General features: G+C 48.6%; 1 protein-coding gene across 4 annotated transcripts in view; it reads right to left on the bottom strand.

Annotated features, from left to right (window-relative positions):
- slc4a4a (solute carrier family 4 member 4a) overlaps window positions 1-22,887 on the bottom strand; it is a 266,877-nt gene that overhangs the window by 17,403 nt on the left and 226,587 nt on the right. For all 4 annotated transcript variants that reach the window (XM_087979895.1, XM_087979896.1, XM_087979897.1 and 1 more), the window contains exons 17-22: window positions 19,271-19,384; window positions 16,845-17,006; window positions 12,217-12,395; window positions 8,687-8,759; window positions 5,426-5,494; window positions 2,550-2,723 (exon numbers count right to left, since the gene is read on the bottom strand). In XM_087979895.1, the coding sequence (XP_087836021.1) occupies window positions 2,550-2,723; window positions 5,426-5,494; window positions 8,687-8,759; window positions 12,217-12,395; window positions 16,845-17,006; window positions 19,271-19,384 (771 nt within the window). The remainder of the gene's footprint in view (window positions 1-2,549; window positions 2,724-5,425; window positions 5,495-8,686; window positions 8,760-12,216; window positions 12,396-16,844; window positions 17,007-19,270; window positions 19,385-22,887) is intronic.

Raw genomic sequence — 22,887 nt, 5'->3', positions numbered from 1 at the left:
TTATAGAGTCATACAGCACGGAAACACAGTCCATGCCAATCGTGTTCGCAAACTAAACTTGTCTGACCTGCCTGTGCTTCATCCCCATCCCCCCAAACCTTTCCTATTCATGTACTTACCTCAATGTTTTTTGCACGTTGTAACTTACCCACATCCACCACTTCCTCTGGCTGTTCATTCAGTCTCTGTGTAAAAAGGTTGTTCCTCATGTCCTTTTAAAAACCTTCTACACTCATTTTAAAAATATGCCCCTAGTTTTGAACAGCCCCACCCTGGGGAAAAGATCCTAGCCATTCACCTTATCCATGCCCCTCATGATTTTATAAACCTGTATAACGTCACCTCTCAACCTGTTACGTTCCAGTGAAAAGAAATCCCAGCCTATCCAGTCAATTTTTATATTTGAACCACCCTCCCATTCCCAGCAGCATCCTGGTAAATGTTTGAACCACCCTCCCATTCCCGGCAGCATCCTGGTAAATATTTTCTGAAGCCTCTCCAATTTAACAATATCCTTCCTGTAGTAGGGTGTCCAGAACTGGACACAGTATTGCAGAAGAGGCCTCACCAATGTTCTGTACAACCTCAACAAGACACCCCAACTCCTATACTCAAAGGACTGAGTATTAAAGGCAAGTGTGCTAAACGCTTTCTTAGCCACACTGTCTCCCTTTGGTGAAAATTTCAAAGAATTATATAATGTTTATCTATTATCTGTCACCATTAGGTCACCTGTGTTTCCAATTAACCAACATACGTACAGAGCCTGACAGGGACAGTGCAAGACAGACCCCAGCTCCCTTAGAAATTCTAGTTTCTAATCACAGACCTCTGGAGTAGGCGGGTCTTGAACTGGGCCTTTTGGTCCAGGGGTAGGTGAACGCTGTTTTATTCTTTGTGCTCATGACTCCGTGGAGGTGGGAGCTGGTTTGGTGCAGATTGATGCTGACAGTATGTGTCCAATCCCCATACTGGTGCTTTTATTGGTGGGACCCTCCCTTCTCACCTCCCCATGTCTGTACGGTGATGCTCCTCAAGTTGAATAGCCACTTGTCTGTTTAACAGACAGAAATGCTTTTGGAGCCTTGTGGGATCTTGAATATCAATATTTAGCTCCACCAAGAGAAAGCAGTGCAAATTCCAACTCCACGTGGATTATACCAACCATGTGGGTCTCTCCAGGAGCTCGTAGCACAAACATTCACATGTCTGCCCCACCCCAGGGGGAAGGAGGTGGTATTGGAGGTGCAGGACAATGCAGGAGGTAGAGATCAAAAGGAGAAAGTAATGAAGATCCAAGGGTGGGATGTTGAATTTGGAGGGACAGAGAAGGTGAGGACTGGGGGAGGAAGGGAGGGGAGTGAGGAGAAGGGGAGGTGAGGACTGGGGGAGGAAGGGAGGGGAGTGAGGAGATGGGGAGGTGAGGAGGGAGGAAGGGAGGGGAGTGAGGAGATGGGGAGGTGAGGAGGGAGGAAGGGAGGGGAGTGAGGAGATGGGGAGGATTGGGGGAGGAAGGGAGGGGAGTGAGGAGATGGGGAGGACTGGGGGAGGAAGGGAGGGGAGTGAGGAGATGGGGAGGTGAGGAGGGAGGATTGGAGGAGGAAGGGAGGGGAGTGAGGAGATGGGGAGGATTGGGGGAGGAAGGGAGGGGAGTGAGGAGATGGGGAGGTGAGGAGGGAGAATTGGAGGAGGAAGGGAGGGGAGTGAGGAGATGGGGAGGTGAGGAGGGAGGATTGGAGGAGGAAGGGAGGGGAGTGAGGAGATGGGGAGGTGAGGAGGGAGGATTGGAGGAGGAAGGGAGGGGAGTGAGGAGATGGGGAGGTGAGGAGGAGGAAGGGAGGGGAGTGAGGAGATGGGGAGGTGAGGAGGGAGGATTGGAGGAGGAACGGAGGGGAGTGAGGAGATGGGGAGGTGAGGAGGGAGGATTGGAGGAGGAAGGGAGGGGAGTGAGGAGATGGGGAGGTGAGGAGGGAGGATTGGAGGAGGAACGGAGGGGAGTGAGGAGATGGGGAGGTGAGGAGGGAGGATTGGAGGAGGAAGGGAGGGGAGTGAGGAGATGGGGAGGTGAGGAGGGAGGATTGGAGGAGGAACGGAGGGGAGTGAGATGGGGAGGATTGGAGGAGGAAGGGAGGGGAGTGAGGAGATGGGGAGGTGAGGAGGGAGGATTGGAGGAGGAACGGAGGGGAGTGAGATGGGGAGGATTGGAGGAGGAAGGGAGGGGAGTGAGGAGATGGGGAGGTGAGGAGGGAGGATTGGGGGAGGAAGGGAGGGGAGTGAGGAGATGGGGAGGTGAGGAGGGAGGATTGGAGGAGGAACGGAGGGGAGTGAGATGGGGAGGATTGGAGGAGGAAGGGAGGGGAGTGAGGAGATGGGGAGGTGAGGAGGGAGGATTGGGGGAGGAAGGGAGGGGAGTGAGGAGATGGTGAGGTGAGGAGGGAGGATTGGAGGAGGAAGGGAGGGGAGTGAGGAGATGGGAAGGTGAGGAGGGAGGATTGAAGGAGGAAGGGAGGGGAGTGAGATGGGGACGGAGGGAACATGGGATACCTTACCATGACTGGGAAAATGATAGCTGCCACGGTTGATTTGAGGATCCAGAGCAGAGCGAGACAGATCACCTGGATGAAGGTGAAGAGGTGAACTCTGCGCAGGGGTACATGACGCAGGTAGATGAAGTCCGGCTGGTGTTTCGGGGGCATCAGCAGCAATTTCAATCGGTCCATGAACTGAGACAATGAGAAAGAGACAGTTTTTAAACCCAGACAGAGAGCTTTCACAGAAACATACAACACCACTGACACTGGCCACTTGGCTCAAATAGTACCAGAGAGTCGTACAGCACTGAAACAGCTCCCATTAAATAAAGGTGTGCCCATCCAAACGTGAACCGTTGTTCAGTGATAGGTGCAATGCTGCAGGGGATGTGTGGAGCAGCAGTTCAGAGGCCCAGGCTAATTCTCCCTAGACTTGGGTTTGAGTCCCATGGCAGATGGTGAAATTTGAATTCATAATTAAAAACCTGGCCTAACCACAACTATGTAACAACTGATATAAAAACCCATCCGGTTCACTAACCCCACAGAGAGTAGCTGAGGCCAAAACATTGAATGCTTTCAAGAGGTTCGATATTGTTCCTGGGGATAAAGGGATCAAAGGGAATGGGGGAGAAAATGGGAACAGGGGACTGAGCTGGACAATCAGCCGTGATCCTATTGAATGGTGAGGCAGGATGGAAGGGCCGAATGGCCTACTCCTCTCCTATTTTGCATGCCCTTTAGGAAGGGAAATATGTCCTGCTCACTTGGTCTGGCCTACATGTGACTCCAGACCCACAGCAATGTGGCTGATGTTCAGCTGTCCTCTGGGCAATTAGGGATGGGAGACAAAGTCAGATCTTGGCAGTGACAGCCACATCTCATGCAAGAACCAACACAGTGCAGCGCTGACTGAGCCTGTACCCTCCAGCGTGACTCCAGTCACTCAACACAGCATCTTCCTGTGTCCAAACTGCTCTCATCAGTGAGACTCACAGCCCACAATGTCAGATTATTGAAACGTGACTCTGGATGGAGGCCAGCGTAGGAGGTGCTGCAGCTGAAGCTCACTATGTCTGAAACCTTACTTTGGTTCCCGTGGCAGAGTGGCAGGAAATGCAAACACCGTGGCTCAGTGGTTCGCACTGCTACCTCACAGAGCTAGGGACCTGAGTTCGATCCCTCTATTGGGTGACTGCGTGTGGAGTTTGCACGTTCCTCGCCTGTCTGTGTGGGTTTTCTCCCACAGCCCAAAGAGGTGCAGGTTAGGTGGACTGAACATGGGAATGGAGAGGTCTGGGTGGGACGGTCAGTGTGAATTTGATGGGCCAAATGGCCTGCCCCGCACTGTGGGGATTCTATGAGTTCATTTAATCTTCAGTCAAGAAAAGGCACTTAATTATTTCTTCTGCTAAAGCACAGGTCATTTAGAACTGGAATCAGCTTTATTGTCACATGAGTACAGCAAAAAGTTTACAATTCTCCACTTACAGAGCCATCTGAGGTCCAAAGGTACCCAGGTACAGCTTCGTCAATTACTGTTCTTAGATATACAGACGAGTAAGAACACCAGCATTGTGGGTTTTAGGAATAAATTATAAAATGGAGAGAGGACACAGTTGAGAACAAAGTTCTTCCAATCCAGACCACACTAGCACCTAGCCTCCAGACCGTGCTGGGCTTCATCTCAGGCTTCGTGAGGCCTAGATCATTTGTGACATATCCTTTTAGTTCATTTTAAGTGTTCTGCTTTTGTTGGTTTCATAATTATTCACCATTCCATTGTGTTCCCAGGTTTTAACTCCAAACTGTCTGTTTCGACTGGTAGCTGGAATGGGGTGGGCCACAGGGTAATGGGGCAGGGGTTTACTCCAGATACCAGCCTGACCACCAGAGTGCCATGTTTTTTATTTATTCACGAGATGAGGCCATTGGTGACTGGAACAGCATTCACTGCCCATTGTCAACCAGATTGCTGTGGGTCTGGAGATGGCTGTTTCCTGCCCAAAAGGACATTAGTAAACCAGATGGGATTTCCTGGCAATTGATGATGGTTTCATGATCATCATTAAATTCTTAATTCCAGATTTTTATTGAATTCAAATTCCACCACCTGCCATGCCCACTGACAGTGGGGCATTCCCTTAGCACTGACCCTCCGACAGTGCGGCATTCCCTCAGCACTGACCCTCCAACAGTGCAGCACTCCCTCAGCACTGACTCTCTGACAGTGCAGCACTCCCTTAGTACTGACCCTCTGACAGTGCAGCACTCCCTTAGTACTGACCCTCTGACAGTGCAGCACTCCCTTAGTACTGACCCTCAGACAGTGCGGCACTCCATCGGCACTGATCCTCCAACTGTGCAGCACTACCTCAGTACTGACCCTCCGATAGCACAGCACTCCCTCAGCATTGACCCTCCGACAGTGCGGCACTCCCTCATCACTGAACCTCCAACAATGCGGCGTTCCCTCAGCACTGAATCTCCGACAGTGTGGCACTCCCTCAGCACTGACCCTCCAACAGTGCGGCACTCCCTCAGCACTGACCCTCCGACAGTGCGGCTCTCCCTCAGCACTGACCCTCCAACAGTGCAGCTCTCCCTCAGCACTGACCTTCCGACAGTGCGGCGCTCCCTCAGCACTGACCTTCCGACAGTGCGGCACTCCCTCAGCACTGACCCTCCAACAGTGCGGCGTGATTTAATTTTTTGTCTTTTACGATTATGCACTGAAATAATTTTCCACATTCAGATGAAATAATTGTCTCTCTGATTATTTTCAGTAACAGATATTCAGACTAACTTTGACAATCGAGGTGTTGGTTAATAATTCTCAGACACTTTCTCTGGAATGCAGCTTAAAACCCGTCACTGTTGCTATGGTTACTGACCTGCACACCTTTCAGAGAAGCTACTCCCATGTAGAGGAAAACTCCATAAAGTACTGGCATTGGGATGTACTACAATAAAGGAGAAAGTCAGTTAGAATACTGACTGTAGCCCACAGTTTACAACAACACATTACATTTATATTGTGCCTTTAACACAATGAAACACTCCAAGGTGCTTCAAAGGAACACTCGAGAAAATTTCAACGTTGAGTCACGAGAAGATACGGGGAATGGTGATGAAGAGAAGGTTTATGGAGGGAGTGCTGGATGTTCAGGTGGAGGCAGCTGAAGGTACAGCAGCCCCAGTGATGGAGTTATTCAAATCAGACATGCCTGAGTCATGGTAATCGACAGGTGAAACCACCACCATTCGTCTGTCTCTCACATCAGAAAGCAACTTTCTCATCCTCTAGGACTATGGTACCCCCAAGCCTCCCAGGGGGTTGGTTAGCTCAGTGGGCTGGCTAGCTGGTAAGTGATACCAGCGCAGTGTTGGTTCAATTCCTCCATAGGCTGAGGGAACTCAACCTCTTCCCTCACCTAAGGCCCAGCTTGTCTAAGGGAAGCTGTGATTGTCCTTTCCCTGCTTTTTGTTTCTTGTTGATGTTGGTCACTGACTCTTGGACTATCAGGAGATGGACGAGAGCAGACTCCATCTCCAATTACCCCCTTCCCTTCTGAAGTCAATGCCCAGTGTTCCCCATGGGCATACAGACACATTCACACAGAAACACTGACACACACACATATAGACACATTCACACACACAAACATACATTCACATGCATATACAGACACATTCACACACATACACAGACACATACACGTTCACACACAAACACTGACACACGCATACACACACATAGACGTGTGTGCGTGCACACACACAGACACAATTTTTTTGAAGGAAGGAAAAACAATTGGTGTTATTCAATTTAAAATCCCACAAAATGGGTAGCACAGTGGCTCAGTGGTTAGCACTGCTGCCTCACAGCACCAGGGACCTGGGTTCAATGCCAGCCTCAGGTGACAGTCTGCGTAGAGTTTGCACATTCTCTGTGCAGGTTACCTCTGGGTGCTCCGGTTTCTTCCCACAGTCCAAAGGTGTGCCGGTCAGGTGAATTGGCCATGCTAAATCGCCCATAGTGATCAGTGAATAGGTCTGGGTGGGTCAGTGTGGACTTGTTGGGGCAGAGGGCCTGTTTCCATAATGTAGGGAACGTAATCTAATCATTTGCCTGAGTGGCACTGGCAACAAGTCACCTTAAGGAGGCAGCAGAAACCTGCAGCATCAAAGCCAGCTCAGCAATTCAAGAAAATTCAGCCTCTCGTGAGAGAGAGAGAGTGAATTTTTGTGTGAGAGTTTTTTCTATTCTTCAGAGAAGGTTCACTGAGATGATCCCTGATACTGAAGGATTGTCTTATGAGCAAAGATTAAACAGGTTGGGACTCTACTGACTGGAGTTTCAGAAGAATGAGAGGTGATCCCATTGATACATATTGGATTCTGAAGGGGCTGGACAGGGTCAATGCTGAGAGAGTGTTTCCTCTCATGGTAGAGTCTTGGACCAGAGGGTGCAGTCTCAGAGTAAAGAGGCACCAACTGAAGACTGAGATGAGGAGGAATTTCTTCTCTCAGAGGGTTCTGGGTCTTTGGAACTCCTGGCCACAGAGAGCTGAGGGGCAGAGTCTTTGTGTATATTGAAAATGAAAATCTATAGATTCCTGATTAGGTAGAGAATCACAGGTGAAACTTTATTGCTGGAACAGCACAGCAGGTCAGGCAGCATCCAGGGAACAGGAGATTCGACGTTTCGGGCACAGGCCCTTCTTCCTGAAGAAGGGCCTGTGCCCGAAACGTCGAATCTCCTGTTCCCTGGATGCTGCCTGACCTGCTGTGCTGTTCCAGCAATAAAGTTTCAACTTTGATCTCCAGCATCTGCAGACCTCACTTTCTCCTAGAGAATCACAGGTTCTGGGGAAAGGGCATTGAAAGGGGACATGAGGAATGTTGTATCACCCATGATCCTACTGAATGGTGGAGCAGTCTCGAGGGGCTGAATGGCCTCTTGCTGTTCCTATTTCCTATGGTCTACATTAGCTGAGGGCATGATTGGCTGAACAAGCATTTCTTGCCCTTCCCTAGTTGCCCCTTGAGAAGGTGGGGGTGAGCTGCATTCTTGAACGACTGCACTCAATGTGCTGTAGGTAGACCCACAATGCCCTTAGGGAGGGAGTTCCACAATTGTGACCCAGTGACAGTGAAGGAGCGGCGATATATTTCCAAGTCAGGATGGAGGGGGGCTTGGAGGGGAATTGCAGGAGGTCGTGTTCTCATGTGTCTGCTGCCCTTGTCCTTTTGAGATGGAAGTGGTAGTGGGTTTGGAAGGTGCTGTCTGAGGAGATTGGGTGAGTTTCTGCAGTGCATCTTGTACTGAGCATTGATGGTGGAGGGAGTGAATGTTTGTGGATGTGGTGCCAACCAAGCAGCTGCTTTGTCCTGGATGGTGTCGAGCTTCTTGAGTATTGTTGGAGCTGCCCCCATCCAGGCAAGTGGGGAGTATACCTTGAAAAACTATAACCAGCTTCCTAAGTGGCAGGTATGATTCCAGCCACTGGAGAATTTACCCGCTGATACCCATTGATTCCTGTTTTGCCAGGGTTCCTTGATGCCACACTTGGTCAAATGCAGCCTTGATGTCAACGGCTATCCGTCTCCCCTCCTCTCTGGAATTCAGCTCTTTTGTCCATGTTTGAACCACGGCTGTAATAAGGTCAGGAGCTGAGTGACCCTGGCAGAATCCAAACTGGGTGTCACTGCACAGGTTATTGCTGAGTGAGTGCTACTTGTTAGAGAAAGCGAGAGAGAGAGAGAGAGAGAGAGAGAGAGACAGAGACAGAGAGAGAATGTGTGTGCGCGCGTGTGTCTGTGTGCGTATACGAGAGAGAGTGGGAGAGTGTGTGTGTGAGAAAATCAGTTTGTGCGTATGAGTGAGTGGGTTTCAGCGTGTGTGTGAGAGAGAAAGTGGGTTTGTGTGTGTGAATGAGAGAGAGTGGGTTTATACAATTTTCACTTCATTACGTAACAGAAAATGCACACAATGAAAGTTAAAAATGTGTGTCCAGATTTTGCAAAGTGATAATATCTCTGGATAGAGAAATGGTAAAGGACACATGACAAGCTAAAAATGACCATTTGTGCAGTTAATTTACACCCCCTGAAAAATGTGTGATTCTGTAGGGAATATTTAAATCTGGTACCTTTAGTATGGGAGCTATGAAGACGGATACACCAGTTAGAATGAAGACTATTGTCCCAGTCACACGCTGTTCCCTGGAATGAAACAGCAAGAGCATTTAGTGAGGAATGTACTATCACAAACAAAAATGAGAGTTAACGTGAAACTATACCGCATTTCACAAAATAAACTCATTGGGGGAATGTTATGGAGTTTACAAGAGTGGGAAATGTGAAACATGAGTGAACTAATTGGGCAGGATGTGAAACATTGATCTCCTGATGGTGAAATAAGGTCAGCCATGTGTCAATGATGTACTGAGCCTCATACTGTCCTGGGGTAACATCATACTTTTAACATATTTGTGTATTAGGATAGCGAGTTGAGAAGTGTACTATGAATAATTATTTGCATGAATCTATTTTTAATAAAGTCCCTGGGATTTAACCAGTGGCATACACTAATCGTTTGATATCTGGCTCACTCACTATCATGTAAAGCTGGTAAAACTGTGTGCAGGTCTGTGTAAGGTCAGGGGGTTTCCAGGGAATTTAACTTCACTGAACAAAGGATGGATCTGACACTTCCACCAAAGACCAAGGCTGGTGACGGTCAGTCAGTGCTGAGGAGGACAGAGGAACACAGTTTGGGGACATGGACCATTGGAAGAGGGATCTAGAATTTTAGTTGGGCTGCAGCCAGAGCACTGTGTGCAGTTCTGGTCCCCACACTACAGGAAGGATGGGATTGCATTGAAGGGGGTGTAGAGGAGATTCACCAGGACATTGCCTGGGATGGAGATTTTCAGCAATGGAGAGAGGCTGGATAAGCTCCGGTTGCTTATTTTGGACCAGGGAAGGCTGAGAGGGATGTATAAGATTCTGAGGGGATTGGACAAGAGGATAGAAAGCAGCTGTTCCCCATGGTCTGAAGCTCAATAACAAGGAGGCACCATTTGAAGGCGAGAGGCAGGAAATTTAGGGTGATTTGAGGACTTGTTTCATCCAATGGGTGGCAGGGATGTGGAATGCACTGCCTGGGAGGGGACATGAGGCAGGAAACCTGACCACCTTCAAAACCTTAGTTGAATGCTTTGAGAGTCATAACAGTCAAGCTACGGATCCAGGGCTGGGAAGTGGGACTATTGCAGGTGTTAGTTTGTTTTTGGCAGTACAGATTAATGGGCTGAAGGACCTACTCTGTATAGCTCGATGATAGATGATGGGGTCAGAGACATGGAGGGGTGAAGTGGGCCTGGGGCCCTGGCTGTGGTCGAGTGGGAGGGGGTTAATCAAGGCAGGAAAATGACGAGCTAACAGCAGTGATGGTGCTGTCCAGATGTGTGTGTGTGTGTGTGTGTCCATCTCAGAACGTTCACCAACACATTCCTTTATGGGTTTTGAATTCACCTCAGACATTTTCAACTACCCCCCTCCCCCCCCCCCACCGTCAGACTGCATTTGGACAATGTTGCTTCTGAGGGCTCAAATCCCAGGGCCAGCTGAGGCCAGTCCCACTGAGCGGAGAGTGTGACACTCCACAATAACATCAATACTCAGTGAAGAATAAATACAAAAACACATCATTTGTCGCTTCCACAATATAAAGGGAGCATCATTAACGATGGGCCAAATGGCCAACTTCTGCACTGGAACAATTCTGTGATTCTGAGAGAGCAGAAGTGGTGTGTAATTCCTGTTACAACAGCAGAAACAAACGTTTGTATGAGTGCACAGCATAGGAGCTGGTTCAACCCCTTCAGCCTCCTCCACCATTCAATCAGGTCATGACTGTTACCTCAGATCCACATTCCCTGGCTAACCTTCCACTGCTGAGCTTAACACAAACCGAGCAACCTCGATCTGAAAGCAGGCTAAGAGCTCTGTTCCCATCAGCACTTCAGGGGGAGATTCCACCAAAGACTCTCACTCCCCCTGAGATTAGATAGTGCCTCTCTAATAAATAGGTCATTTGTGAGCAGTGACCCCTCGTCTTGATTCTCCCAAAAGGGGAAACATCATTTACCTGGTTACTCCACCTGGTCAATGCCTCTCAGGATCTTAGACGTTTCAGTCATCACCCGTTAACCTTCTAAAGTCCAGCTGATGTAGGCCCTGCCCGACCAACCTTTCCTCATAAAACAACCCGCCCATTCCCAGGATTAGTGTGGTAATCCTTCCCTGAACTGCCTCCAAACGCATTTCCATCCTTTCCTCAAGAAGGAGACCAATCACTGCACTGTGTGTATCACTGCAGGACTGCTGTTAGCAATGGCCCTGACTAACTGAAGGAAATTACAACCTGTCTCCCTCCTGGGGGCAGGGGGGGATTCCTCTCCCAGGATTCAATGGTGACTTTGCCACACTGGCATCCCAAAATCCCAGAGTCGTGGGTTCAAATGCCACACCGGAGGCTTGAGGATGCCATCTTGGTTTATGCCCCACTGAGGGAATGCCACACTGTTGGTGATTCAGTGTCGTGGATCACATGCTCAGACTGAGGCACTGCCCATGACCTCAGGCCTGTGTGACCCTGAGCTCTCCTCAGCTCCTCAGTCCCCTGTTAAATATCTGGCCCAGTCAGCAACAGCAACGCAGATAGCACATTACTCAGTGTCTGTGTGTGTGTGTCTGTGCGTGTGTGGGTGTGCCTGTGTGTGTGTGTGTGTGGGTGTGTGTCTGTGTATGTGTCTGTCTGTGTATGTGTGTGTGTCTGTGTCTGACTATGTATGTGTGCGCCTGTGTGTATGTATCTGACTATGTATGTTTGTGTCTGTGTGTGTGTCTGTGTGCACGGGTGTGTCTGTGTGTACATGTGTGTATGTGTGTGTCTGTGTGTGTCTCTGTGTGTCTCTGTGTGTGTGTCTGTGTGCACGGGTGTGTCTGTGTGTACATGTGTGTGTCTCTGTGTGTGTGTCTGTCTGTGTGTGCATGTGTGTCTGTTTGTATGTGTATCTTTGTGTATGTGTGTGTGTTTGTATGTGTCTTTCTATCTGTGTGTGTGGGAGCTTGCTGTGCACAAATTCATAGCCATGGTTCTGCGTGATGAGAGTTTGAAAGCATTGACTGGTAGTTGTTTCTGACTGTTCAGTGTTTATGCACGGACCCTCTGCACGCTGATAGTGGGGGCGATGGGAGGGCAGTGTGCCCCTGAGCTTCTTCCCAACAATCACAGGGAAGAGCACAACTTCCAGACCTCACACTGACAGGAAGGAGCAGGGACTCCACCTAAACAGGGGCCTAGTCAGTACATTCTGCCTGAGGCTACAGTGAAAGGCAGAGAGAGAGAGAGCAATAAGACAGTCAGAGAGTGTTGGACAGGGAGAAGCAGGAAATGTTGAACTGAGGCCAGAATCAGGCTAGCAGCCAGCTTAGTAAACAACAGAGCAGGCTCGAGGGGCTGAATGGCCTGCTCTGCATCCTATATGTCATTATTCTGCTGCCAGTATCTCCTTCCTAACAGTTAGTGCCAATCAGACCACTCAATGGATGGCAATGTTTGAATATCCTGCCCATAAACCTTAAGGAGAGCAGCCAATGAGATGATTCCTACCTGACACCCAGAAACTTGGGCAGTTCCCCAGGGGCAGATGTCTCTGTCTCCATCCTTAAGCTGTCGATGTGTGCGATGGAGATCACAGTGGCTGCGACGTACCATGGCAACCCCATCACCGAGCAGAGCGCCATTAGGATCGCCACCCAGAAGAGATCAAGGTGATAACCAGCCCCTTTCTGTATTCAAAAACACAAACCATTTCAGTCCACTCAGGATGCATTTAAGGAAGAATTGCATCATTTACTCCACGCAAATTACAATGAGCAAGGGAAGAGAAGGCTAGACTAACAAATTCAATAAAATAGATGCAAGTATTCAGAAAATTCCCAAGCAATGTGACATCAGTCAATTCTGAGATAATGAGCTCTCGCCACACTGTCGGAAGGTCAGTGCTGAGGGAGTGTCACACTGTCGGAGGGTCAGTGCTGAGGGAGTGCCGCACTGTCAGAGAGTCAGTGCTGAGGGAGTGCCGCACTGTCGGAGGGTCAGTGCTAAGGGAATGCCGTACTGTCGGAGGGTCAGTGCTGAGGGAGTGCTGCACTGTCAGAGAGTCAGTGCTGAGGGAGTGCCGCACTGTCAGAGAGTCAGTGCTGAGGGAGTGCCGCACTGTCAGAGAGTCAGTGCTGAGGGAGTGCCGCACTGTCGGAGGGTCAGTGCTAAGGGAATGCCGTACTGTCGGAGGGTCAGTGCTGAGGGAGTGCTGCACTGTCGGAGGGTCAGTGCTGAAGGGGTGCCACACTGTTGGAGGGTCAGTGCTGAGGGAGTGCCGCACTGTTGGAGTGGCAGCACTGAGGGAGTGCCACACTGTTGGGAGGTCAGAGCTGAGGGAGTGGGCACTGTCAAAGGGTCAGTGCTGAGGGAGTGCCGCACTGTTGGAGGATCAGTGCTGAGGGAGTGCCACACCGTTGGAGAGTTAGTGCTGAGGGAGTGCCACACTGTCGGAGGGTCAGAGCTGAGGGAGTGCCGCACTGTTGGGGGGTTTGCGCTGTGGGAGTGCCACACTGTTGGAGGGTCAGAGCTGAGGGAGTGCTGCACTGTTGGAGGGTCAGAGCTGAGGGAGTGCTGCACTGTTGGAGGGGCAGCACTGAGGGAGTGCCACACTGTTGGAGGGTCAGAGCTGAGGGAGTGGGCACTGTCAAAGGGTCAGTGCTGAGGGAGTGCCGCACAGTCGGAGGGTCAGTGCTGAGGGAGTGCTGCACTGTCGGAGGGTCAGTGCTGAGGGAGTGCTGCGCTGTCGGAAAGGCATTTTCTTGACTCTGATCTGATCTGCTTTCTCCGGTAGATATGAGAGTCCCGAAGATTACCATTGGGGATGAAACCGTACTTGAGGTGCTGACAAAGATTCATCAAGTCGTACTTTTATCAATGATTCAGAGATGCCGGTGTTGGACTGGGGTGTACAAAGTTAAAAATCACACAACACCAGGTTATACTCCAACAGATTTAATTGGAAGCACACTAGCTTTCGGAGCGACGTTCCTTCATCACCTGACAATCACCTGATGAATGAGCGTCGCTCCGAAAGCTAGTGTGCTTCCAATTAAACCTATTGGAGTATAACCTGGTGTTGTGTGATTTTTAACTTTGTACTTTTATCAAATGGATGATAACTTTGTTAAGTGCTGTTTCTGTGGGGTTGCTGTATCAGGGGGGTTACTGTTTCTGGGGGGTTGCTGTGTCAGGGGGGGTTACTGTTTCTGGGGGGTTGCTGTGTCAGGGGGGTTACTGTTTCTGGGGAGAAAGTGAGGTCTGCAGATGCTGGAGATCAGAGCTGAAAATGTGTTGCTGGAAAAGCGCAGCAGGTCAGGCAGCATCCAGGGAACAGGAGAATCGACGTTTCGGGCATAAGCCCTTCTTCAGGAATGAGGAAAGTTTGTCCAGCAGGCTAAGATAAAAGGTAGGGAGGAGGGACTTGGGGGAGGGGCGTCGGAAATGTGATAGGTGGAAAGAGGTCAAGGTGAGGGTGATAGGTCAGACTGGGGTGGGGGCGGAGAGGTCAGGAAGAAGATTGCAGGTTAGGAAGGCGGTGCTGAATTCGATGGATTTGACTGAGACAAGGTGGGGGGAGGGGGAATTTCACCAGTTTCCTCATTCATTGGAGGGGCAATTATCAAACATCAGGTGGTTGTGGAGAATAAATTCTGTGTCTTACAATCTTGTACTCCACAACCACCTGATGAAGGAGCGGTGCTCTGAAAGCTAGTGCTTCCAATTAAACCTGTTGGATTATAACCTGGTGTTGTGTGGTTTTTAACTTTGTACACCCCAGTCCAACACCGGCATCTCCGAATCAGTTCATCGGGGGACCACTGTTCCAAACAAGGAATGGGGGTGCTAAGCAAACTCCAAGTGTTAATTCAGTAACCACCAGGGACCTTGTTAATACTGAAAGGGCACTGTTCTAACATCACTCTACCTTTGTGAGCATACACTGGTGACCACAGTTCACTCCATTGGCTACCCAGCTCTTACGGACATCCTGCATTCATGAAAGTCCTTCTTTCCTCCATTTCCACAAGGACAGAAACCTTTCTACCAATCAGCCAACACTCCCATTCTTCGTGTTCCTGACGCCATTCCATTGGAATATCATTACGCCGAGGAGAAACTAAACACAATAATATTGTTTCTATTTTTCCTCTCTTTGGAGCTCAGCGGTGGGGCTAACACATGGCTCAAAGTAATGCCAACTGCACAGGTTTGATTCCTGCAGTGGCTGGGGTCGACTTGGGAGCTGCTCCATACTTGAGGCAGAGTGACACCTCTCAAGTAACGTAACCAATTGTCTCTCTCTAACCGACAGCTCCCTTGTGGACTTAGGTTCCTATCTGCACCATTTAGTATCTCATGGTGGTTCAAATAGGACTGTTCTCAAACAAGCTGTGACACTGAGCTACATGGGATGTTATAAACAAAAACTGGAATTGCTGGAAAAGCTCAGCAGGTCTGGCAGCATCGGAGGAGAGAAACCAGTGTTAACATTTCAGCTCCAGTGACCATTCCTCAGACCTAATGTTACCGAGGAAAATATAGGTTTGTATGCAGAAGATAGGGTGGGGGCAGTGGGGTGGGGTTTTAAGGAGTAAACGATAAGTGGAGGTAGAGCCAAAGAGAGAGGAGAGCAATTAGACAGACAAAGGAGTGGGGTTTGGATTAGAGTGGTGCTGGAAAAGCACAGCAGGTCAGGCAGCATCAAAGGAGCAAGAGGATCAACATTTCAGGCATAAGCCCTTCATCACAATTCCTGATGAAGGGCTCATGCCCGAAACGTCGATTCTCCTGCTCCTCGGGTGCTGCCTGACCTGCTGTGCTTTTCCAGCACCACTCTAATCTAGACTCTAATTTCCAGCATCTGCAGTCATCACATTTGCCTAGACAAAGGAGTGGATCACAATCTGACCAGGGAGGGTGAATAGCTGTTGGTGAGGGCTGTTAGAGGCTAACAGTGGGAGGAGTGTAATAGCAGACTGTGTGATTACAAGGCCTGGTGTGTGGGGGTTGGGAAAAGGACATGGGAGAGCTCAAGCCTGAAAATTGTTGAACTCAGTATTGAATCTGGAGGGTTGCAGGGTTCCCAAGTAGAAAATGAGATGCTGTTCTTCCAGCTTGTGCTGAGCTTCACTGGAGCACTGCAGCAATCCTGAGACAGAGATGTTGGCCAGGGAACAGGGTGGGGTGTTAAAGTGGCAGACATGTGGATGATATAAAGGCGGGTGATGGAATGGTCAGTCAAAGAGATGGATTTCAAGAAAGCCATCGAGGAAGAAGCAGAGCTGGAGATGTCAGTGAGGGAATTCCAGAGCTTCGGATCCAGGCAGCTGAGAGCACGGTGGGATGATTAAAGTCTGGAGTGGATCAGATCGAGGATTAGAGAAGCATTGAGATCAGAGAGGATCTCAGGCTGGAGCAGAGTGTCAGTGTCTTTGACGCTGTGTGGCTAATAACGGCGTAAAGTTCCACTGACCTCAGACCCAGTAATTAAAAATAACGAGAAATCAGATGATGACAACAAATAATTGTGTGTGTGTGTGTGTGGAGTGAAACAGCACGGAGGGGGGAAACAAGTGGCAAGGTTCACAGGCTCACTGTTGGTGCAGAGGCAGGAGGTTGGAACAGGAACAATCAGCTGAGGCACATGTGCCTTGAAATGCAGGATCGCTCACCACGCTGGTCGCACAGGGGTGGGGTCTCCGGAGGATTGGGGGCAGGGAGTAGGGACTTTCAGGGAGGGAGAGAGACTGTGGAGGCTGGGATTATCCTCCATGGAGTGGAGAAGGTCAAGGGGAGGTGTGGATCAAGTGAATGAGGAGAAACAGTTTCCGGGAGAGTTGGTATCCAGATGATACAGGTATAAGGTAATTAGCAAAACAACCTGAGGAAGAGGTGAGAGTTTATGAAATGTAGTGAATTGTTGTTGTAATCCAAAAGGTGCTACCTGAAAGGACAGTGGAAACAGATTCAAATGTAACTTTCTAAGGGGGAGCTGGACACCTCCTGGATCAGGAAAACCATTGCCAGACTGTTCGGGGAAGGGTGTGACAAAACTGGCTAACTGATTCAAGGAGGCATGATGGGCTGAATGGCCTGACTCACCGGCACATTTGCGTTAAGCACTTAACACTGACCTTGAGTTTGTGCTCCTTCCTGTTGACTATCACCGCGGTGACTTGCTGGTCCATGAAGATCAGGATGGTGATGAGCAGAGCCGGGAGCCCAGCCGCTAGGCACACCCACCACGGGTTACCACCGAAAGGGGGAACAACCCAGCCCCGGTTTGGACTGGTTGGCTAAAACAGGAAGAGGAAAGGGGGAGGTTGAATCAGACAACCCGATCAATAGCCACTGTCAGTAACAGACATTAGAACAACACACCACCTGAACAGCCTGAAGTCTTCAAATGGGTTTGCAATAAACAGCAGACAGTGGACTGTCATGTGAATGCACATCATACCCTTATCTGAGGAAAGTCAGACTGGCCATTGGAGACAGTTCAGATAAGGTTGACTCGGCTGATCCTGTGTGTGGAGGGACTGTCATATGAGGAGAGGTGGAGTAGGTTGGACTCGCACACATTGGAATAGTTGTGAAGGTGTATTGGTAATGTCATTGGGCTAGTAATCCAGAAACCCAGGCCAACATTCTGAGGACATAGTTTGAAATGGCAGATGGTGAAATGTGAATTCAATAGAAATTTGGAATTAAAAATCTTGTCTCATGGTGACTATTGTAGACTATTGTAAAAACTCATCGTGTTCAGGAATGTCCTTCAGGGAAAGAAATCTGCCATCCTTACCCAGTCCGGCTGATCTGGGACTCCAGACAGCAACATGGTCAACTTTAACCTTTAGGATTAGGGTTAGCGCTGGGGTTGGGTTAGAGTTAGGGTTAGGGTTAGCTTTCAGGGTTAACATTCTCATTGGCATAACGAACTGAACTTCTCATAAGCAGGAAGGATTTTAATCATGGAGATAGTGAGGACTGGAGATGCTGGAGAGTGAGAGTGGAGCTGGAGAAATTACAGCAGGTCAAGCAGCATCAGAGGAGGGGGGGATGTTGACATTTCAGGTCGGAAACTTTCATCAGGGCTGGTGACCATCCTGATGAAAGGTTCTGACCTGAAATGCTGACTCGCCGTGCTCCTCTGATGCTGCTTGACCTGCTGTGATTTCTCAGGGTCCAGTCTTTTATCCACTCGGCATTTCAAATTATGTAAATGCATTCACTGGCAAGTCAATCCATAACAAGAGGATAGGGATGTGTTGAAGCCAGTTGAATAAATAGGAACTGTTGTAATTTGGTGTGATGCCCGGTGTTGGCACCTTGTTATGTTCTGGTGCCTATCTACTGGTGGACTGTAGCTGGTAGGGCATGCTGCCACCAATTCCCTTTCCCCAACTCATCTCAGTGACCCTAACCAGGGAGAGTGCTTGAGGGATAAATCCTGTCCAGGACACCAGGGAGATCTCCCGCAGCTCTTCCACATAGTGGCCATGGGATGGTGAGTAGTCGGTGCTGGGGGATGGACCACGAGCACGTGTCAGTGGAAAGCAGCAGTAATTCAGTACAAGGTACATTACCTCAGAGATAACTGAAATTTACTAAGGGTGGCACAGTGGCTCAATGGTTAGCCCTGCTGCCTCACAATGCCAGGGACCTGGGTTCAATTCCAGCCTCGGGTGACTGTCTGTGTGGAGTTTGCACATTCTCCCCGTGTCTATGTGGGTTTCCTCCAGGTGCTCCGGTTTCCTCCCACAGTCCAAAGATGTGCAGGTTAGGTGAATTGGCCATGCTAAATTGTCCATAATGTCCAGGGATGTGTAGGTTAGCTGCATTCATCAGGGGGAAATGCAGAGTAATATGGGAATGGATCTGGGTGGATTACTCTTCATTGGGTCGATGTGAACTTATTGCTGTTTCCACACTGCAGGGATTCCATGATCTAATGAAGAGGGCAGATTGTACATCTCCATGATATTATATCCAACTGCTCAACTCTTCACACAAGGGCTGTTATTAAATCAAGATGGGCAGAACTTCAGCTTAGCACATAGATTAACCCTTTCATTCCCATAACCTGATAATGAATACGTCTGAAGGAGGAATTGGTTAAACAGTTGAAAATGAAAAATGTGTTAGTAGCCCTAGCCAGATCAGAGCTGAGTGGCCTCCTCTGTTTATGATACAGTGAAAGATCACATTTGGAGAACATGTTAGCAATGCAGAATGGAAGTTCTGCAGAACGGTTAAGTTAGAATTATTTGGCTGTCAGTAGCAAATGTTAAGCACGTGCCCATTGTTTCAAACCCTCCCAGACTGCAGCATGTATCACCCCCAGTGTCCAACCTTACAATGGGGCTAACATGCTGTGGGATCCATACTCTGTCAAAGGTTTGATAAAACACAACACAGCTGACAGTTAAAAGGGACCGCTTTACTGAGGGGAATTGATTTTTCAATCCAATGATAAAAGGAAAAAATGGAAGGCAGAGAGAGGGAAAATACCTCCCATTTGTAAGGATTGAGACAGCCAAGAATTGTGTGATTGACTGACCTTGAACTCGCTTGGCACTATAAGCTTTGGTGTGTCAACCCCAACCAGAGCATCAAGTCCACAGAAGATCAGAATGGCCAAGATGATGGCAAAGTCACTTATCAGCTTCCGGATCTGATGGGGAGAGACAAAAAAACACAAGGAATAATGACGTGCCCCACACACACAATTGAGCAACAAATGCTAACCTAGCCAGCAATCCCCACTTCCCATGAAAGAATAAAAAGGACATCCCGACACCAGTTAGTGAAAGGACAATTCACCTTCTGAGATGTTTGAGTTTTTCTCAATCATAAGTTCTTTTCCTCTCTGATAGACTCTGGAATTGGCAGAACTAAATAAATCTCAGAAGAACTACAGAACATTCCTTAATTTTGGGGTCATTGAATCTAACCTCACACTTTTAAATTAAACCTTGCAAAGTTTGTTCTGCTGGTGAGGTATTCCAGGAAGTTTCATTCATTTTAAATCACATTGCACAATCAAAAGGTGAACAGCAGTGCCTCCTCTGGTTGGTTTTCAGGCCCACACTCTGAGTGCAACACCGAGGGAATGCTGAACTGTTGACTAAACATGAAATCAAGGTCTCAGCTCTCTTCTTGATTGCAGGTAAAAACATCCCATGATCACTGTGTGGAAGAGCAGGGGGAGATCTCCCTGGTGTCCTGGACAGGATTTACCCCTCAGTAAGTGTCACAGAATCGGATTAGCTGATCATTGCCACTCTATATTTGTGGGATGTGCAGGTTGTTACAGCACCCCCAACATTGCACACCTTCAGAACTCGCTGTTGATTATAAAACACCATCAGAGTATATTATGTAACAAACCTTCTTGAGGTGAGATGGTGGGCTATTGGTAATGTCACTGGCTCAGAAATCCAGAACCCAGAGGGGACACAGATTTAAAACCCACCATGGCAGACGGGAAATAATATACTCAATAACAATCTGGTAATAAAAGCAAGCCTAATGACCACGTATCGTAAAACCCATTTGATTCACTAATGTCCTTTAGGGCAAGAAATCTGCCATCATTACCCTAGTCTGGCCTACACGTGACTCCGGACCCACAGCAATGTGGGTGACTCAATACTGCTGTCAGCAAGACACCCAGTTCAACAGCAGGTAGGGATGAGAAACAAATACAGCTTTCTTTAATACATTCACAGGATTTCCAGGCCAACATTCATGGCTTATCCCCATTGCCCAGAGGGCACTTAAGAATCAAGCACATTGCTGTGGGTCTGGAAGTTGGGTTGAATTGAATTGAATTGAATTTATTGTCACGTGTACCGAGGCACAGTGAAAAGCTTTGTCTTGCGAGCAATACAGGCAGATCACAGAGTTAAGTCACATAGATAAGTAAATAACAGGTAAACAGCAGCAAAAACAAAAACACAGGTATAGGCGAATATTAAGGGTTTGTGAGTCCATTCAGTATCCAGTGCTGTGGAAGAAACACAGAAATATAGAAGAAACAGTGGGCCATTCGACCCTTCAAGCCTGCTACACCATTCATTCTGATCATCAAACTCCAAATCCTAATCCCACCCTTCCTCTATCATCCTTGATCCCTTTAGCCCTAAGAACTACACCTTCTTGAAAACAGAGTTAAAAATCACACAACACCAAGTTATAGCCCAACAGGTTTAATTGGAAGCACTAACTTTTGGAGCGCTGCTCCTTCATCAGGTGGTTAAGGAGCAGTGCTCTGAAAGCTAGTGCTTCCAATTAAACCTGTTGGACTATAACTTGGTGTTGTGCGATTTTTAACTTTGTCCACCCCAGTCCAACACCGGCATCTCCGAATCAATCTTGAAAACATTCAATGTTTTGACATCAATCGCTTTCAGTGACAGAGAATTCCACAGGTTCCCCACTCTCTGGGTGAAGACATTTCTCCTCAGCTCAGCCCTAAAAGGTTTACCCTGTATACTCAGACAGTTGCCCCTGGCTCTGACCCTCCCTTCATTTACCCTGTCTAGTTGTGTTAGAGTTTGACTGATTTCTATGAGGTTTCCCCTCACTCTCCTAAACTCCACTGAATATAATCCTAACAGACTCGATTTATAATGGAGGTGGAGCAGACACCTCAAGGACCCAAGGAAAGGTAATCCTAATAACAGGGCTCCAACAGTGCCCCAGCTGAGTAAGACGGCTCTGACAGCAAATGGAATTTCCACTCGCGTTTCGTGTTGCAGGTTGCACTTGCTGAGGTGCCATTAGCTGATTATTGTCTTCGTCTCACTCATGTGGCGTTCCCAATCCAAGTCTCCGGTTTCACATGATCTACATATCCTAGTCAGTCTTGTCTCCGGTAACCGTTGGACAGAGCATGGGAGGGAGGCTTGTTCAATTGTATTTTTTTTTGTTGCTAATGAAAGGGAAAGTTTATACTGCGAGGTTCACACCCTGCAAAAACAAGGCAGTGAGCTCCAGGACAGAACTGCTGGAAAATCTCACCAGGAAGCAGAATGTTTGGAGTGGCGTAGGGGAGGAGTCAAATTAAGCTTTTCAAAAAGAATATGATGTTTGATAAAGTCAATACAAATAAAATGGATCCAGGATTGGATCAGATTTGCTCAAATGAAACTATCTAATTGGAATCCAAGTGAGGAGGATATTCCCACAGCTCTATGTGGATTGGTTACACTGAACTCAGGTCAGAGTCTGGGATGTTACAGAGTTGGAAATCGGTGTCCTTGTGACAGCGTGGATATGGTCAGGAGCTCATCTCAGATCTTAGTGTGACATTGTGCCATCAAATTCTGACTTTGCCAGCAATGGTCACATCCTATGGCATACTTTGTTTGAAAAAAAGACTAATTTAAAGGTGCAACGAAAATGCAGTTTGTCCACTCGCGGTGGGTTGCTGGGGTGGGGGTTTTAGTGTAAGGTACCTTGGAGCTTCCCCCCCCCGGAACATGACTGTGATCCCCCCATTTCTCAAATTGCATTAAAGTTAAGGCTGGGAGGGTGGAGGGAGGGGCTGGCCGTGGGTTCCTGACCTCAGGACTGCATTCTAACCCCCACACATGTGCCCTTCCTCTACCAATTGGCTCAGCGATTTAGCTAAAAGCAGCTGCCAAGTTGTGAACAATGATGGAGTGACCCAGGGCTGTTTGCTGGCGGTCAGACAGCTCTGGCAAACTCAGAAAGGGCTGCTTCACAAAGCTGCTCTGAGGCTTCCCTGGCAACGGCTTGGACTGTCACAAATGTCACTGTCCAGCCAGTTTAAAAGCCACGTGCTCAAATTTCAAAGCACTCTCTTTGATGTGTACTGACTCTGCGGGAATAATGTCCAGGAGCATTGTAACTCACCGAGCCCAGCTGTCAGCAGGGACTGACCTGTCCGAATTAATGCCCAAAATTCACCGAATCACCGGGACACTGGCTGTGCTTTGCTTCAGTCTCAGAGAATCCAGCAGCTGTCCCGATGAGGGGTGTTCACACCCTGGGCTGAATGTTTTACTTCAAGTTCTAAGGAAGGGTTACTGGACCCAAAAAGTTAACTCGCTGCCAGGTGCTACCAGATCTGTGGAGTTTCTCCAGCATTTTCTGTCTTTGTTTCTAGATTTCCAGCATCTGCTGCTCTTTGGTGATGGGGGGCATGAG

This window comes from Chiloscyllium plagiosum, unplaced genomic scaffold (genome assembly GCF_037043375.1).
Source record: "Chiloscyllium plagiosum isolate Xiang-an unplaced genomic scaffold, Cpla_swu_hap1 HiC_scaffold_36, whole genome shotgun sequence".
Classification (NCBI taxonomy): Eukaryota; Metazoa; Chordata; class Chondrichthyes; order Orectolobiformes; family Hemiscylliidae; genus Chiloscyllium; species Chiloscyllium plagiosum.
The sequence above is the reverse complement of the archived record's forward strand: the minus strand, read 5'-3'. Positions and strand labels throughout refer to the sequence as shown.